The following is a 19,546-nucleotide window of genomic DNA, read 5'->3' on the forward strand; positions in this document are numbered from 1 at the left end:
TTCTATGAGCTTTGACAATACAGTTATTTCTTCCACAACTAGACTTTTGAGAATCTGTATTTTTTTGTGTGTGAACTCATAATTTTCAATCACTCATTCACCAAATTCAAAATCCTCTAACACTCAAAGGAATCTTTAATCAGATTGCTTATTTCACTTTTTTCTTTTCTTTTTTCTTTTTCTTTCATTTCTGTGTGTGTGTGTGTGTTTAGTGGGGAGCGAGTAAGGGAGGGATGCTGAACTCTGGATGTGAGTGCTGTCCCTGAGCTCTTTTGCTCATCTAGTGCTGTACCACTTAAGCCACATCTCCACTTTCAGCTTTTTGGTGGTTAGTTGGAGATACGGATCTCACAAACTTTCCGACTGCCTTTGGACCATGAACCTCAGAACTCAGCCTCCTGAGTAGCTAAGATTACAGGCACGAGCCACCAGCAGCTGGAAACACCCATCCTCTTCTTTTTTCTTTTTAAAATGTGAATAGTTAACAGAAAAAAATCATGTTAGTTTTCAATATGTTCTCATATTAGCTGTTACAGACGTAACATTTTACATGTTAAGTTGCTTTTCTCCATGTAAAGTATAAATTAAAACCAAGAGACAATACTTTGCCTTTTGGTCACTTTTTTGATTTTAAGAATCTTGAGAAAAGTAGAAAGATTAGAAAAGGGAACAAAGTAGAAAAGGGAAGAAAAGAGAAGGATCTGGGGATTTTGAGATTTACAAAATTAAGTTCTCTATCTGTTTAAAAAAAAGTATACTGGAATTAACGGAATTGTTCTTAAGAATATTTCTACAATTTCTACAAAGAAATTTTATTTCATTTCTTTCAATTCTTCAAGAAGAGAGAGGAAAAAATGTCCATTGTCCATCGTAAGCCAGTAGCAAAATGCTGAGAAACATGTTTTCCTCACTCCAATGCAGTGTGAAGCTGTTTCTGTCTCCCCACCCCCAGACTCTGACTTGCTAACATGGTGTCCCTGCCAAATTCTTAGCACTGGAAGTGAGGGGAAGAGGCCATACCATAACGTGTTGATAATGAGGAGATAGAAATAGCAAACCAGCTGGATTGTCCTAATAAAGTATGTCTGGGATTTAGAGACACAACAAGTATGTGTTCAGGTCATCCAAATGCATTTCAACCAACTGGTTTCTTTGATGACCTTTTCCGATATCACTCAGGATCTTTCTCAGTAAATTTTGCATGTTAATTCCACAACTGTCTGGGAAAGCAAAACCAAAGAAAATCCAAAGGAAAGAATCTGACTACTTGCTATTGCTGGTAATGATAATTATATTCAAAGCACCTCTGTATTACCGATGGAACCAAAATTTTTAATATAAAATTTAATATAATATTAATATTAAAAATGAATATAAAAAAATTAAAGGGATCTGTAACAAATTTCATCCTTTTTTTTTTTTACAAATTCTGATTTATAGCTCCATATACCTATTGTAAGTATAGATAGTTTACGTTCTATACAATCTACTATCAATCTGGTTTTTTTTTAGAAAGCATTTCCTAGTGAAGCTCAAAATAATGTTCTGCTTTGGCAGTATTATATCTATTAGAAAAAGTGAATTTAAGTAGCTGGGAAAAATTGTTCACAGGTTCACATGGCAAAATCTTTTTAATAAAACACTGCAAATATAAATTTACAAAATAAATACTTCATTCAAGTATTTGACAACTAAAATATACAAACCCCCAAACTTATATTTTAGATACCTGAGGATATTTACTACTACAATAGGATACTCTCCTTTCATGGATTTGACCTAAAAAGTGTCAGTAATATAGAAAATTCATGTTAGTTCATTCCTGTTTAAACTCCTTGCATGTATCAGTTCATGTAATAATCTCTGTTTGGCAATCTGAGAAAACTAAGTCACAGATTAACTCACCCATTCAACAGTACACAAAGAAGAAGCTATCATCTGAACTAAAGAAGACTTTCTACTTCAGAAACATAACATACCTCCTTTTGCGATGCACAATGTTCATACAAGCCAATTCTTAATAAAATGTTAAATACCCAACTTTATTCAGCACATCAATTCAAGTACCATCCTTTAGGCAGCCATGGTACTTTGGGTCTTAAAGAAAATATGTAAGTTGATCTGCCCTCTCATTTTTTCAATAGATATCTTGCAAAAGTATTTCTTTGGATATTCTGATTTCTGAGCTAACAAGTTTCCCCAACATATCCAAGAGGGGCAGCAGGCAATTTGATCATTAAACACGGCATGTATGTCCACTCAATTCTGAACATAGTTTCAACTAATATCAAGAATTTAGAGGACTCATCACTATAAAAATGTTTGTATAGTCTTCACAGCTCTGTAGTTCTAAGCCAATCATCTTCAGTCATCTATTCTAGTAGGCCTTTCAGTGAGTCTATTTCAGTACCAACCACTAACTTTATCATCAAGAAAACCACTTGTAGCTTTTCAACAGCTGATGGCTAGCACATCAGCAGAACATATGGTAGCTCAAATTCTTGATGCCATGACATACACTGAGAGACAACTCAACTTTTTTTTTGTCAATTAGTTCCCTATTTGCATAAAGCCATCACAGAATACCACTGACTGGAATGCAGTATGGTAGCCTCTACAAATGTCAACTACAAAATTACAATAAAATCTTCAACAGTAGCTGGGTTGTGTTTAGAATCCATAGGAATAAATTGAATAAAACTGACTGTTTAGATCTATGTACAACAAAAGCAAACAAAAACAAAGAGACAGGGGGAGGCTCACACTTGTAAACCCAGCTGAGGCTGAAATTTAAGATCATGTTTAAGATCAGTCTGGGCAGCAAGCAAAATCTATCTCCAATTAACCAGCAAATGAGAAGTTAAGTATTCCATTTGTTTTCAGATTGTACTTTCCTTCTTCTCCATATATAATTTCTAGCCTAACGTTTATGTCTACTTCTTTAATGCTTTCTGGACAATGAGTCCACATATTTTATTTTCTTTGACCTCAGTGACAATTATCAGAAGATGTTTGGAGCGCCATTTATGAATCTCAACCTTCCTGTTTCCAGCAGGGGTATTCTTCTGACATCTCAATGACACTTCCAACTTCAACCTACACTATGCACTGCTTCACTTCCTGATTCTGCTGTTGTGACTTTCCACAAGAACTCGTAGATATCTTGGAAATTTTTCAAGGATACAAACTATAATAAAGTGTAAAAAAATAAAAAATAAAAGGAGCAACATATTTGGCCTGAAATCAAATTTAAAATATGTCTGCATATAATCATATAGATAAAAATGGAAGACATCTTAATATCTCTTGGCAAAGTAAAACCTTTGATATGGGTGAAAGACAAAGGGTTTGGGGCAGAACAGAACAGAATTTCTGAACTCATGACAGCAACGTCACAGGGACAAACTTCTTTTCCTATAACAAGAACTCAAATTGTATATTAGATTGAACAGATCTTTTATCTAAAACCAAACGATCATACGCTATTAATCTGAGGTTAATAACATCACCATGACCTATGCTGAGAATAGAAAAATGCTATACTTTAAAAGGCAATGTATTTAAAATCTTTCCCTGTGCTATTTCCTTTTCTAAAGTAAAACAGAGTTTAATCTCCACTGGAGAGCTCACTGTTAGTATATACCATAAGTGTAATAACTGTTACAGAAAAATTTATCATTATAGTATATCCTCTCCTATGTTACTGCCTGAGTTAGACAAATATTGAAATCTTTTATCAAATACTTTGCATTCCTTCCCCTAGAAGCAATTCTACCCTCTCAACTATAGAACCAAGGGGAAAATCAGTAATTTAAAATTTAGTTATACTAGCAATATACACTCCATTATTTTCTGCCCCTGCACCCTTGATTCTGGGAAAGAACTGTTAGTGGTACAAAAACATCATATGCACTTTCCAGTGGGTGCCTTTTAATTCTCTTTTTATTATTCCTGTTAGTATTAATCTCTAACTGTTTAAAAGTATAATTAGTTTAAAAGTAAAATACAGACAGACTATAAAAAAGAGAGGCTTATGTGTCACTACAAACTCCCAGGCCTAAATTGCTAGAGAAAAACAGGAATAATTTCTTGTCATTTTTGCAGACTTTTTTTTTTACAAAGAATAAACAGGTATCTACCTATATATTTGTTCTTTTTAAATAAAATACAAGTTGGGACTTATACTGACTAAAAAAAGTTGTGTGTCTGAGAAGCTTCTGTATCAACATGAACATATTTCTCTGATCCTTTCTAACACAGGAATTTCATTATAATTTTATTTCACCTATGTCCTCTTTTTAAATACAACTATATTTAATACTATATAATATTCACAACAACTATTTTTTGGGCAATACTAAAGTTTGAACTAAAGACCTTGCATTTCCTAAGCAGGAACTCTACCACTTGACCCACAATCTTAGCCTTATACCAATTTTTTTCCTTTTTAAAAAATGATCTCTTAATGGACATTTAGATTATTTCTCTCATTTTTGTTGTTGTTGTTTATAGAGGCCATGTTGCAATAAGCACATATAGACTGGCTTCTATGGGGCATGTGAAATTATTTGGTCAAAGAATAGATGGGCAATTTTAATTGTTAGAAACTACCAAAGTATCTTTCACAGGAGGGAGGTTGAGACATTTGGCAAGTGGAATAACAATGTCTCTGCCTACTTGGAAAGGAGCATTTATTCTTCTCCATAGTTGATTATAAAACCAGGTTAATGCATATGAATGAATCGGAGGCCTCTACCAAAGACAATCTCATGAGTTACGTAAAAACAGATTCAATTAGAAAGATACTGCTCTGTTCATTTATTTTTGCATGTGCTGTCTAGCCCCAATAAAATATTCATAGTAAACTAGGGAAAGCACTGAGTGATTAGTATTTTAGGAATCAGCTATAACACTATTATTAAATCTATATGTACAAGTTCTGTAGTGACACAGAAGGGCTAAGGTTGAATTCAAGATAACAATAATTGTTAGATTTAATACAAAGTTAACCCAAGCCTGTTTGTTGTCTGTTCACAGGTCTCTTGTCCTCTGAAATTTCCAATGTGTAATTTGGTGGGGTCATGTAACTGCCAAACAAATTTTAGACAAGCAAATTTAGCTTTAGTTTCCAACTCGGCTTGCAAAGTCTGACCACCTTACCTGAACGATGACTCCCAGGTTTTCAATATGGTACATAAATCCCATTAATCTTCCCCAAGACTGTTCTCAAGATACATTCTTTAATATCTGGCTAGAAGTACTCTGTGGATCTTCAAAATACTTCTTAATGCCTTTCTGCTCTTGGCCAAACTAATGATTCTTATAGGCTATGATGCCCTGTAGCAATGATTAGACCTCCTACTCCTCCTTCAAAACCTAACCAAATTACAACCCCATACTAGAGGTTTATCCTGATTCATCTGGGTATTTCAGTTCCCAAATTATCTAGTACATCCATTTACCACAAATACGTCATAACACACCTATGTCAATTTCCTCCACCACCTCATTGTCCTACTTGAGAGAAGAAACTAACATTGACTCGTGATTTTTTTGTATGCTCCCCTTCTCCTGACTTCACATGGTCCACAACCTTCCATACCATTGTTGAATGGGCAATGAATGAAAAAGTAAAAGTGTTTAACTTAAGGTAGATTTACAGCATGATCTTAGTACATTTTCCTTGGGGGAAGGGGCAATATATTAAGAGTAATACCTTAAGAAATGATGGGAGAGTTAAAGCTATTGTTGTTTCATTTGGCTAGCACTAGGCATCTGCTGCTGTATATGATGTACCCTTCTGAGTCATCAGAGAGTCAGAAGAGAATGAGAATAGGTTCACTGTCAACTCAATTAACACTCTAATGGAAATTCATCTAATTAATAGGTAAATAAACCAGGCACAGGTGGCTCAAGACTGTAGTCCTAGCTACTCAGAAGGCTGATCTCTGAGGCTCACAGTTCAAAGCCAACCTTGGACAGGAAAGTCTGTGAGAATCTTATCTCTAATTAGCCAGCAAAAAACTGGAGTGGAGTTGTGGCCCAGGTGGGAGAGGGCCAGCCTTGAGTAAATAACCTAAGGGACAGGCAGAGGCGTGGAGTTAAGCTATTTTACCAGCACACACACACACACACACACACACACACACACACACACACACACACACTAGGTAAACTAACCAACAAATATATAAAGGAGATGATTACAAGTAAAAATCAGTGTAATAAACATTTTAAAAAGTATAATGTTAGTCAAGAGAGTAAATGAAGGTGTGTGGAGGGAGAGAAAACTAAACTTGGCCAGGGCAAAGGAAATCTACTCTGAAGAGAGAGTGGATGAGGGGAGAAGCATATGGTAAGAAGAAGTTACACACATGACAATTTAAGAAAGGAACATTCCAAGAAGGATAGTTTGATAGCTTTAAGGAACAAAAAGAAGACTCATAAAGATAAAATGCAGTAATGCAAGTGAGTTTATAAAGATCAGAATATCGAATTGGAAGCAAAATTGTATATTTTAGTCTAGTTGGTCAAGGACCCACAGCTACTTTCTATATAAGGATGGCTGATAGCAACTATTTTTTTTTCTTTTTCTTTTTTTTTGTCAGTTGTGGGACTTGAACTCTGGGTCTAGGCACTGTCCCTGAGCTCTTCAGCTCAAGGCAAGTGCTCTACCACTTGAGCCACAGTACCACTTCCAGTTCTCTGGTGGTTAATTGGTGATAACAGACTCAGCTGGCTTTGAACCATGATCCACAGATCTCAGTGAATAGCTGGGATTACAGATATGAGCCACCTGCACCCGGTAGCAACTATTTTTATGATATAACATTTTTTCCCATTTGACAATTTAAATTTTTCTCAAAGTGTAATTTTTTTTTCAAAATACAACTTACCTCTGAATCTATCTACTTATCTCTATAAAGTATATGGTTACAAACAAGATGGAATAATTAAGAATAGTAACTAAAGAAAATGTGAGATAATCTATGCTATGAAATGAATGTGCGTACACAGAAAAGCAAGTCAACAATTTCATGGATTCAATCAGATACTCAATAATAAAATAATAAAAATACATACTTTCAGAGTACATAGTACTTCACAATGACAACACTACCTTAAAATGAAACATCCTTTTAACTGAGTAACTGAGAAGTGGCACAAACTGCATACTAAGAAAATCCCTTCCTATTCCCCTTTCCCTTCTGCAGTAAAGGCATTACCTAATTTCAGCTACCACCAGAAACTAGTAGTAATTGCAGTAATCGATGGTCAGTGATGTGACCATCACAGGATCACTACAGGTGAGCTTCTTTTGCCTAAATCATCTCTCCTGAAAAATTTACCATATCCATTAATGGTTCTTTCCTCTTCCTAAATATTTATACTTACATGATATGGATGTGTTCTCTATGTGTGAGATGTGTTTAGATAGATAGATAGATAGATACATAAGACAAGATAAGATACAATAAATAGGTACATGAATGTATTATTTTACTGTATTTAAATGCATCCAGAAGAAACCCAGTCATTTTCTTACAGCACTTTTCTCAGAAGTATTACTAAGTATCTTAAATGAATAATGTGAATATTCCTTCAGGTTGGTGACAAAAACTTTCATACACTATTCCACTTATCCTATCAACAATACACACCTTATAAAACTCATCTTGCTACAATTACGCATACTGTCCTTGAGACATAGCCCTTAACACTCAAAGAAAAGTAACACATATACTGGAGAGAATTTCTAGAAATCATCAAATTAGCCTAAATCTAAATTTGAGGCTAAACTGTCCAAATTTCAGTTCTGAAATACTAATATTATAGTATCATACTAATATTCATGGTTAACACTGGAAAACATTATACTTTAAAACTAGCTACTATGGTTTATGTTTCCCTTCCTTTCTGCCTCCCTTCTTCCCCATTAACTATGTTCACAGCTCAAAACTTTTTGCATAATACTATTCTGCAATAACATACAATCTGGTTCACTCATATATCTTCAAGGTGATTTTACTGTTTCAAGTCCTGAGCATTTCTATTACTGAAATACAAGTTAACCTTCTGATAATCTCATTATCAGCCACAAGGTTAAAGTTCAGAAAATGACAGCACAATCATTCATTAACCAGGATCTTGTATATAAAATTGTTCCATTGTATCAATGAAGATTTCTTCAAACTTTGATACTTCTGTATTGTGTATCAACATATTTTAACCTAAGCTACTCAGATTCCATATTACTCAAACACTTAGATAGAGCTGCTAACCTAAGTTAATTTATACAGTAATTTTTCCTCTCTGGTAACCAAGACATATCCAAAAAGTATTTTTAATATTAAACTGGGAATTTTAAGCATTTAACTCATAGGATTATAATAAAATTAAATACATACAAAGCCACTCTATATTATAAAGTACCATATAAAAGGCACCTTAATTATCAAGTAAATGTGTACCCTCTCCCTTTATGACATGAGCAATGTAAAAGATCATAAATCAAATAGAAGAGAGAAAGGGCCCTACAATTCTGTGTGTAAACTGAATATCAAATGTTAGGGCCTGAACCTGAAAAAACAAGAATTAAATAATGTCCCACCTTGTGGGAGCTCAACATTACTTGACACTACACAGAAACCGACCTTTTTGTCCTTCAGGCTTGCCTACCAGGCCCCATCTTCTATCGCAAAAGCCAAATCATCTGATCCCAAACTAACTGTCAACTGCCTGTGATGGTGGGGAAGCCAGACATCAATCAATCAGGTTTTATCAGACGCTCTCTTCGTTTCTCTGTTGTGCTCATCTTATCATCTGACCCAGTTGTAGCCCTGACTTCAGAAGCTTAAGAAACTTGATGGCAAATATGCGCCTGTTTGTCCAAGATGCACATTGTTCAGAAGTGGGTGATATTTTTAGCAGCTGCCTAATATATTTGCAAATGAACTCTTGAAAATTTCGGAGTTAGAGAAGTCCTACATTGCTCAGTCTCCCCTGTACACTGAGTGTCTACCCGCTGATGGGAGACCCAGTATTTCCAAAATATACAAGAGTAATCACATACAAGGAATATATTATAGGAAAATGCCCTTATTTTTACATCAACTTGGCAAAGAGGCGATCAAAATGAGAACTGGCGAATGTCATTCCAAGAAGAGAAAGACAACCTGACTGAGCAAAGTGTACAGTACAGACTAAGAATCTATTGTCCCAAATAAATAAAAATACCTCAGAAGAATAAAAGGCTTTTTATCTATTTGCACTGTCTTGGAGGGGAAAAAAGGTTTACAGATTCAATGCTGTTGTCAAATCAGTTCCATAATAAGTTCCTGTATAGCAAGGAGACAACTGGGGGAGATTATGTAATGTCTCATTTAATCAGTATACATTTCCAAAATTGCTACATAAAAGTGAGAAGGGTAAAATAGAAACCTATTTTGTGGAGGTAAGTTCTGTGTATTAAGATATGTCTTCTGTGCCTAAACTTGTCTTCATTTCTCTTCAAGGGGAAATTACCCAAACTTTCAGATCTTCTTTAAGACCAAAACAATCTTCCCTATAAATATAAGATTTCCATTTCTTATATATTCACTTATGTATTCAATCACATAGTCACTGAACTATAACATACTTTGAGAAGATTTTTAAAGTGGCATAAAATTTATCCAAAAAATCTCATCACAAAATGCATACCTTCATCATAAGTATAGGTTATATGAGACCACGTAGGAATAGAGTGATATTTCAATGGCTGAAAATGCAGACTATGAAAATAATTGGGATACAGTAAGAAAATTATTATTCCAAAAGCTTCTCACTGAATTCAGGTTTTTGTAACTTAAATTACAAAGCTTTATGTTTTAAAAAAAATCTTTGAACTCAGTGACACACTCACACTGAAAAAGAAAGCTTACTGCTATATGGAATTTTATGTTGTAGAGACACTATACTGGAAACTAAACAAGTTTTCATTGGTAAGATGAAAAAATTCCTTTTGTACAACTGTAAGAAATGAAAAAAAGATGTATTTAAATACTTTCTTGCTTGATAGGAAATGTACTCATTACCCTACTCATGTAACCCTGATGTACAGTATCCTTACAATAAAATTATTAATAAAAAATACTTTCTTGGGGACCACGTGACCTAAAATTAATCTAGGATGTGAGGCCCAGAGTTCACTCCATTACAGAAAAAAAGAAAAAACATCAATCTATGACACAAACTTCATCAGCTAATTTTAAACAATCACATATTTTCATTATATAATGTGGAAAGATTTAAAGCTACACTTTCAAATTTGGGAATCCTGTATTGAGCAAGAGGGACATGAAAAATATGAACTGTATTATTTAATTGTTATGTAAATGCATTATTTAGTTGATAGTTTAATTATCTTTAAAGCATAAGTTTCTTAGCTGTTTTCTGCATAACTCTATGGGATTTCGGCCTTCAAACATAAAAACTTGTAAATTACCTATTTTCAATATTCTAAACCCAGTTCATGACAGGTTTCTATAATTTCAGAGTATACCATACCAAAAAAACACATCTTTATTAAAGAGTATACCATTATTCAGCATTCCAAAAGGAAATATGGTTAAAATTAAGAGTTAGCATTTACAGACTAATAAGATATGAGAAAAGAATTTACTTCTAATTCTAAATTTTATAATTAGCTCTTTGTTCAAGTTTTCAGATTTTTGTAAATTTTATAACAAGAAATTTAAAGCTGCTCAACAGTGGCTCTTGCCTTTACTCCTAGCTACTTTGGAGGCTGCATTCTGAGGATTGAGGTTGGAAGTCAGTCCAAGCAGGATCATCTAGGAGATTCTTATTTCCAATTAATCACCAAAAAGCCAGAAGGAGAGTTGTGACAAGTAGTAGAGTGCTACTCTTGAGCAAAAATGCTCAGGGACAGTACTCAGGCCCTAAATTTAAGCCCTCTTTGGATCAACACCAAAAAAACAAAGGATTATGATTGGAAAAATGTCCATCAGTTTGACAGTATATAGTTGTCAATTATAGTTGATAACCTGTCTTATTCCCTTTTGTAGAGGCTACTAAAATTATAAAGTTTTGTGATGGCCTAGGAATAAGTTATGATGTTACAAATATTTGTAAGTTGCTCATGATAAAGATGACATTACCAAAAGCAAAATCATGTACATAAACAAACAAGACTAATAACCATTCATTCAACATGTTCCAACAATTCAAGGGGGACACTTTCAAAATAAATAAAACCAAATAATTATTGGCAAAAAACCCAGATGAAATGAGAACCTACTTTATGTTAACTATGTAACAGATAACTCTCTGAAGCACATTCAATCATATATATATATATATATATATATATGTATGTATATATGTATATATACATAGAATGTTAATTGAACATTAAATAAAAATAGCATCACATATAGGCTATAAGAAGAGTTGACCTTAAGCTTTGAACAGTGCTTGGAATGAGTAATTATGTGTTATTATGTATAGACATTGAGCACTAAACATTCATTTTTAAAGTCTCCATAATTATGACATGTATATAATTTCTCCAAGCACAAACAATTTACCATTGTTTGGTGCCAGCAATCTTGAGGGTAGAGTTATCTCAGGTGGCATTTTCTTTATATAGTGTTTACAGTGGCAAAACTTTTTTTAATGATAAATTCCAATGATCTGTCTTTATTTTAATGCTCCTTTTAAGTGGTCAGTCTATTGTTAAGATTATTGACAAAATAGCATGTGTTTTATTTCCTGACTTACAGTCAATCCTATATTATCATTGTAAACTGTTTTCAAAGACATTTATCCTTGAAGATTACTCTGTAGGATTTTTCTAAGATGAATATTTGTTCATATTAAAATATCCCCAGGTGAATTCCTTCCTCAGTCTTGAAAATTCATGGCAAAACTCTTGCTTTAGACAAGGGACATATCATTAGGCAAAACTGGTTCTTCAAGGTACTTTTGTTATATGCCGAGTATTATTATAATAAGAGACCAGAGAAGACAAGATGAAAGAGAAAAGAAAGTCTTTTATTTTCAATTGTGAAATCTTATGCCACACTATAATACCTACTAATTACCATACATCCAGTTTTTTAGAAGTATTTGTCAAACGCACAAATTACTAATGCTTTAAATAATCTTGACTCCTCTCTACCTTTTTGTCACCTCAAAAAGACTGCCTGACAGTCTTGGTATGACACTCTCTTAGGCAAGCCTCTTGGCTTTAATATTTAAATCTTACCTATCCCTTGTGATTGGAATTCAGCCTCTATTCGCAAACAAAAACTAAATCAATGTTCTTAGAGTTCAAACTAGATCCCTAAACAGTTTGCCACTCTCCATGCACAGATAAGATAAACTTTCTTTGACCCAAGAGATGAAGTTGCCATGACGATCAGAGAGTCCACTTTCTATATTGATATTTTGCTGATGTAACAACAAATAGAACCAGATCCTAGTGCCGATAATGGTGATTAATTAATACTAATATTGATCCCTACAAGCAAGAGACAAGGCTATTAACTTGAAGCCTGAAAAGTCAATTGTTACCTGTGGCAGAGATACTAGGAACTGATTTGGAAGCATAATAAACAAATGTGCTATCTTTATGCTAATACCTTTAAAGAGATAGTTCTTTCGAGAATGCCAAATAATATCTGAGTTTATTAATTTAATTGCATTTCAGTTTTTATACATGTCACCTTATTGAGTGATATGTACTTACCCCTTTATCTATGTTGGAAACACATTCTCTGGCTACTGAAGTAACCGATTTCTGCTGCTATTCATTTGGAGAGAGAACGAGCTGATAATTTTACACAGTGGCAGGCGCTGAATTAGACCAAGTTTCAAAACCATCTGCAGTGTTCTGAAATGCCTTTGGAACTGGGACAGTCACAAACCATCCAAGGAATATTCCTTAGAGGGTAAGAATTCCAGTTCACAGAGCCTCTCACTCTGTTTAGTGAGCACAGAAAGCTTTTCTTGAAAAGTATTTACTTTCACACACACTTAGTTTTAGATTCCTCGCAGTTTATCCTACCATCCAAACATTTCTTCTAAATAATACCGTTTCATTTAAAACTTGGTATACATAGTTATTTTGAAGAAAAGTTCATTTGGGAAGGTGTTTCCTTGAAGTGTGAAATTAAATTGCAGAATGGAAAATGAATAAAGTTAGTTTATTCATTTGATACCTTTAGGATGGGATTGAAAGGTAAATGACAAGTTTGTTGCTGATTTGCCTTATTTGTGAAGAACAAAATCTTCCATTTCAGAAATCCACACATTTAGTCTTAAATATCTTACTTTAGTCAACATGTTAGCTCAGTCTCATTTTCTCTAAACTTTTACAGTGGGAAGTGGCCAATTGAAGTTTCATTTCTTTTGTAAAAAATTATTTAAAAGAATAAATAATTATAACTAATACAGGCTACACAGTTTATGTAATCAATGTATATCTTGATTTCTCCACCAAAAGCAAAGCAACACATAAATCTTTGTATTAACCCCTAAACATATAAGAAGCATTTAGCTAGCAGAATGGAAAAGCAAGACCAGATCATCACCTTCCTTTGTAACTTCACAGCATCAACTGATGTAGCCCATGACAAATCATATGCTTCCTGTGTCTATGTTTAAAACCTCTTGGAGTAAAATTAAATTTACAAAGGCTTATTGGTAGTGTCCAAAACGATCACCGAGCTCTTCAGAGAGACAGATTCTCCTCCAAACTTCAAAGAGATGCTTCCGTTTGTAATTGGTCCTATGTAATTCTATTACTCATAAGATCTCTACCCAAAATTTATAGAAAATTCAAATTTTGTACTATGTACTTATGGCTCTCTAATTTTTGGAAAGTTAGAAGTGGAGAATATAAGAGCTGTTCTATTAATTTAAAGTCACATTGCCAAGTTTAGGCCTTAAACTGCAAACAGTGATAGAAATGCTGGTTCATTTGTATTTGCACTGTTAGTTTCTTTAAACTTTAAAATACCTGACTTCATGATTAATGGTCTTTTACAGGTAAACTTTTTCACATTCTCTTTAACTCGTAAACATCAGCTTTACTAAACCATCCAACTTAACATTTACACATTTTAATCTGCTAAATAATTATTTCTAGATTTTTTTCTAAAAATATGTAGGCAATGATATCATTTAAAATTTGTAAATAAACAAATTAATTTTAAGTCATCTTACAAGCAATGGGTACCATTCTCTTTTATTAATTTTATAACCAATACACACAATACATATTTCTTTACTTTGTGGTCAGGGTAAAACTGATTTTCCAAAATATTTCTCAGCCAAAACTATAAAAAGTTAAATTCTCAATATAGACCCTATTACAAAACAAAGAGAAAACATTTTAATAGTGTTTATAAATATCGCTAAAATTCACTAAGAAATTAGTAATTTATTTCAAAGCAAAACCAGGTAAAAGCCAAGATATCCATCCTAACTATGTGTAAGAATGATCAGGATATTTCCAAATGTGCATAGCATTTTCAAACCCTCTTCTAAATAATATTAACTACAGTAGAGTAGATAATTAACCCTCAAATTATAGAACGAACATTAATGGAAGAAACAATTAAAGCTCTACACTAAAAAAGTAATAAAAAATAGAACAATGAAAAACAGAACACATTTACTTCTTCACATAGCATCATATTGATTCTAGAAATGATACAAGCAGGGTCATTCTCATGAAAAATATTATATAATAAATTTAATGCTAATATCTTAATTTTAGAACAGTAATCCTTTTATAAGTAAAACAGTTCCTACCATTCCTACCATCTACTCTTTAAAAACTAGCATAGACCATGAAATGTGCAAGTTAGGCGCTTGTACCGGCTGAAATGGGGAAATCGCTTCAAATAACAAAAAGGTAATTTAGTCAATGCTAGCAGATTCCAACTTAGTCAAAAACCTCTGCACTGAACTGCTAACAAGATTACTCTTAACATGGAAGATTTTGCTTTCAGCATTTCTATTAATTCTCAATCTCTGCTTCACTTTCCAAGAAAAAGAAATGTTCTGCCTTTTAATTCAGCTTCTTTCCTCCCTTTCCTACTTCAGTACAAATGACCGGGTGCCTGGTCTAGACTGATCATTTCATTCTTCAAGATTGAAAACACTGAGCTACCTAAAAGTTTTATTTTAAAAAAAACTATCATAGTAATAAAAACAAGTATGTCTCATTCACTGTACATGAAAAAAAATATTTGAGTGTCCTTCCTTCCTCTGCAACTCTGCCTTAGCTTCCAGAGAGCACATACTGACACTGCTTTGCAGAAGACAACAGAAAAGAAAGAAAAAGAAAAAAAAATATTATGTCCACTTTTCCCTGAACCTCCAAGCAGATATATTTAGGTGTGACAGAAGTTGGGGGACAGCCAGGACAACGAACACATGATTAGAAACAACAGCTTGAAGAAGAAAATAACAATAAAACTGTACACTCACATTTCCTAATCATAAAGAGAAGCATTGGTAAAAGGGGGTGGGGGAGAGAGGGGAAATCATCTTTTCTGTCATAAATTTTGCAGTGCAGTCCCAGAATGGAGAACAATCTGGGCAATTTATTGGCATATTGGCAGGAGGTGATAAGGCTAAAACAACAACAGCAAGCAGCTGTGCAGGGGAGATGGGCTGATAGCATGATACAGCTCCACACCAAACACCTCCTGTCCTATCAGGGCTTTTTATCAAACCAGGATTACAATAATAGCTTATGAGAGAAAGCTTTTGAAGGGGAAGGCAGAAAATATAGTCTTGGAGTAGGAAGAAAAAAAAAAATCTGAATTTTGGGACAAAACATGGGGGCAAAATACATAATTTATCACTGTATTATCAGGAAATCCAGGCAGTCTAATCAAGGAGCACTGAGTGACTATTTTTTGCCTTATCATCCAAAGTGGTGGAAACGGAGAAGGAATTATCAGGCTTCTGCAGATTGCTGGGCTGGAATTTTAATGGTAATAATCGGGTTTCTGATGGTATATCTTCTCTGCTTATCTTTCCTATTATCTCTTCTTATCTGGCCAGTCATCATAGCAAATTAATGGTGCTCTTTCAGCGTCGCCTTTTTATCGCTGCCCGGAGAGCACCCAAGGGGAAAGAATAAGCAAAATATTAAAATACTGCATAAATCACAATTTTAGATAGCAAGGAACTGTATGCAGTAAAAGAGAGAGAGAAAAAAAAACTGTGCCCAACAACCTTTTTGTCCTTTAAATTGACTGTCTTCAGAGTTTCTGGTATAAGCTGACTTTTTGCTTGTCATAGTTGCTCTAAATTGGGTATGTTTTATCAGCAGTGCCAAGGCTTTCTTTTCAAATCCTGGACATTTCCAAGTTTAAAATGTAGTTTTGAACTAGAACGTCAAAATGGTATTGCTTCACAGAGCCTCAGCTTTCTGATTATTTTCCAAAGCTGATATTTGATCTGGAATCACAAAAGTAACAGTTATTTGTACTAGAAAATAGTGTTCGTGTTCCTCTGAAATTAAAGGGGAACTATAATAGTAATGACTGAGTATCAAGACAAACTTCGCTCTTTGCAAACCTAAAGGGCACAAACATCAACAGTTTGTAACCAACCAAAATGGCTTTTGAGCTGCTGAAGCTACATTTAAATATCTCCTCCCCTAAAGCTGTGAGTTAACACTGCTAATCTTTAGCGTTGCACTTTCCCTAAGAGTGGAGAAGAAGAAAGGTGCCCATATTTGCATAGATTATCATTGTGTCCCCAAATTGAAGCTAATAAAAGCTTAAAATGCATGTACAAAACAATGCACACATAAAAATATAACATCAGGCGATGACCACTGTGAACAACTATACTGATATAAGAAAACTTTTGGGAGTTTTTGATAGTTAATAAATCATAGCATTCAAATAAGCCAGTAAAATGTTTTATGACCTATAACACAAGAATATCATCAGTAATTAGTTCCAATGCTTTAATCTTCAATTATATGAGGTGGACATAGAAGGAAAGAAAAAAAAATTAATGTAGCTAATTGAGAAGATAACAAAGTATTCCCAAGTAGAATCAGATGGTCTTTGTGCCATACAATCAATTAATATTAATTATTTATTAACAATCTAGACGGCAGCCGTTAGCTAAAAAGCATTTGCATTTAATAATGTTTATAATAATATCTTTCAGAAAGCACGCTTTGTAGCATAAAATGTGGTATTAAAATAGACGGATCTGATCAATTTAGTGCTAAAAAGTAGAAGTCAATTGATTAAAACCATTACTAATCACTAAAAAAAAAAAAAACCAAACCTTCAAGAACAATATTGCTACTTGATTCAAAATGCTTTCGGCCCAAAGTGAAGTCCACTAAGGTGCCATAACAAATAAGTTGCCTAGGCTGGAAACTGAAGTTCAGGGGAAGAAATCCCCTAAAGAACAGCTAGAAAGTCTAGAAAGTCATGTCTGAGAGGCAGGGATTATTTATATACACACACACACACACACACACACACACTCTCACACACACACACGAAGAAGTAACTGTAGTAAATTGTTCATAAGTTGGCCCTCATTTCAAGGACAAGTTGATTGATAAACTGCATTTTCAACTTACATCAAATTTAATTTTTTAACTTTTGGGTGTGTGTGTGGGGGGGGTCGTGAGTGTGATTAAGAAATCAAGCGGGAGGAAATTATTACTAACGCCTTACTCCGAAATTGCATTATAATTAGTTTCACACTAGTTGCTAGACTGTATAAACTGTTTGAGGAAACAGAAACAGCACAAGGTTTCTGCGAGGGGGGCAGGGGGGAACCTAGGTGTTTTTTCTTTTTCTTCTTCTTTTCGGCCAAAGCGTTGAAGATATGTCGCAGGCCTCTATGAAACAGGGTTGGGGGAATTTTTCCCCCAGCCCAGAAGAGTTGACCTAGTTGGTGTCTGTGAGTGCGTCTTAGGCAGGTGTCTCTGGGCCGCGGGGGTCCCAGTGGCTCCTCTGGGACCTCGGGGCGCTGGGTTTCTGCGCTCTGCTCTCTCGAGCTGCCGGAGACTCTGGGGAGGGACTGGGCCCCTCCCTGCGCCGACTTCTGAGGGTGGGGCGGCGGGGGGGGGGGGGTCAGACCCAAACGGGATCCCGCAGCGCCCGGGGTCGCGGGGAGGGCGAGCGCCGCCTCCCCAACCCACCCCGGGGACCGGGCGGCTGGAAGCCGCCTCGCCCAGCCCTGCGTCTGCGGGGCGGAGGCGCACGGCCGCCGCGGGTGGCAGGGCGCGAAACTTTTTACACCTACTTTTTGTTTCACTTCGGGTTTGGCGTGGCCCTGGCACCGCCCAGGACACTAATTCGGCCCCGCCTGGGGAAAGGGATCCGCCGGCTTTTCGGAGAACTTCGGTGGTTTGGTACGGTGGCGAGGGGCTTTCCCAGGAGTGCCGGCCCGCCACGCGCGACCATAATGACAAGAAGAAGACGACCCTGCAGGAGTGGCACTGTCTACTCGGACCCGCCAGCCGACCGCGGGGACGCGCGGCGTGCGGAGGGGGGGGGGGGCACTGAGGTCCGAATCAAAATACAAATAAAGATGTATTGCTTTTTAAAGAAATGGGAAATATTGGGAGTGGAGAGCCTACACGGATCCAGAAATGGGTTTGCATCCTAGCTTCGCTCTGGCTTGGGCTCTTGGGAGCCGATCCATCTGTCTGTCTGTCCGTCAGTCCGTCCGTCCGTCTCCTCCGGGCGTTGGAGCTTCTCCCTTGGTACACACGGGCGTCCGTCCATCAGTGTGTCCGTCGGTCTGTCTTAGTTGTCCCTGGGACTCGATTGCTCAGGCAAAGTTTGGACAAATCCAGAGGACCAAGAGCCGGTTTCCCCCCCCTCTCACGAGCCACCCCCCCTCCCTTCCCTTCCCTTCCCGCGGCGTGCGCCCCTTGCCTCAGAAATAATCCCACCAACTCCGGGCCCCGCGCGCAAACTTACGTTTGATCTGCCGGGGTTTGCTCTGCTTTCGCCTGGACATCTCGGCGGCGGCCGCCGGCGCTGGGGCTCCCGCGGTGCCCGCGGTCCCGGCTCAGGCTCCCGGGGCTCCCGCCGCCGCCGCCGCTGCCGCCGCAGCCGGCCAGGCTCGGGCCGCCGCCGGCCGGACTCCAGATGCTCCGGGCGCGCGGGATCCGGGCGCTGGGCTCCTCCGGGAACGGCGGCGGATCCACGTTTGGAGATGAGCAAGCGAATGAGAAGACGAGAGTGGGGGGGGGGGGCCCGAGAGAGTGCGGCGGAGGGGAGGGGAGGGGAGGGGGGACAGGGGGAGCGCGGCGGGGTTGGGGTGGGGGAGAGAGAACGGGGGATCTGGGAGCGAACGGTCAGCGGGAGAGAAAAGGGGAAAGAGAGGAGGGGGCGAAAAATAAAAAGAGACCGAGGGACAGAAGAGAGGGAGGGAGGGGAAGGGACTGGGGCGCCCGGGAAAGAGGGGCTGCGAGAGGGGGCGGGAGGAGGCGCGCGTCGGCTTCCCGGGTCCCCGGCGTGCGGGGCAGATAGTC

At 36.8% G+C, this 19,546-nt stretch overlaps 1 protein-coding gene across 1 annotated transcript in view; it reads right to left on the reverse strand.

The window, feature by feature from the left end:
* The window catches only part of Zfpm2 (zinc finger protein, FOG family member 2), a 419,413-nt gene extending 400,083 nt beyond the window's left edge, over positions 1–19,330 (reverse strand). Inside the window, exon 1 of the mRNA XM_042673220.1 lies at positions 18,990–19,330. Coding sequence (XP_042529154.1) covers positions 18,990–19,029 — 40 coding nt within the window. The 5' untranslated portion in view covers positions 19,030–19,330. The remainder of the gene's footprint in view (positions 1–18,989) is intronic.
* Positions 19,331–19,546: the final 216 nt, after the last annotated feature.

Source organism: Dipodomys spectabilis, unplaced genomic scaffold (assembly GCF_019054845.1).
Source record: "Dipodomys spectabilis isolate Male_0828 unplaced genomic scaffold, ASM1905484v1 ptg000783l, whole genome shotgun sequence".
Lineage (NCBI taxonomy): Eukaryota > Metazoa > Chordata > Mammalia > Rodentia > Heteromyidae > Dipodomys > Dipodomys spectabilis.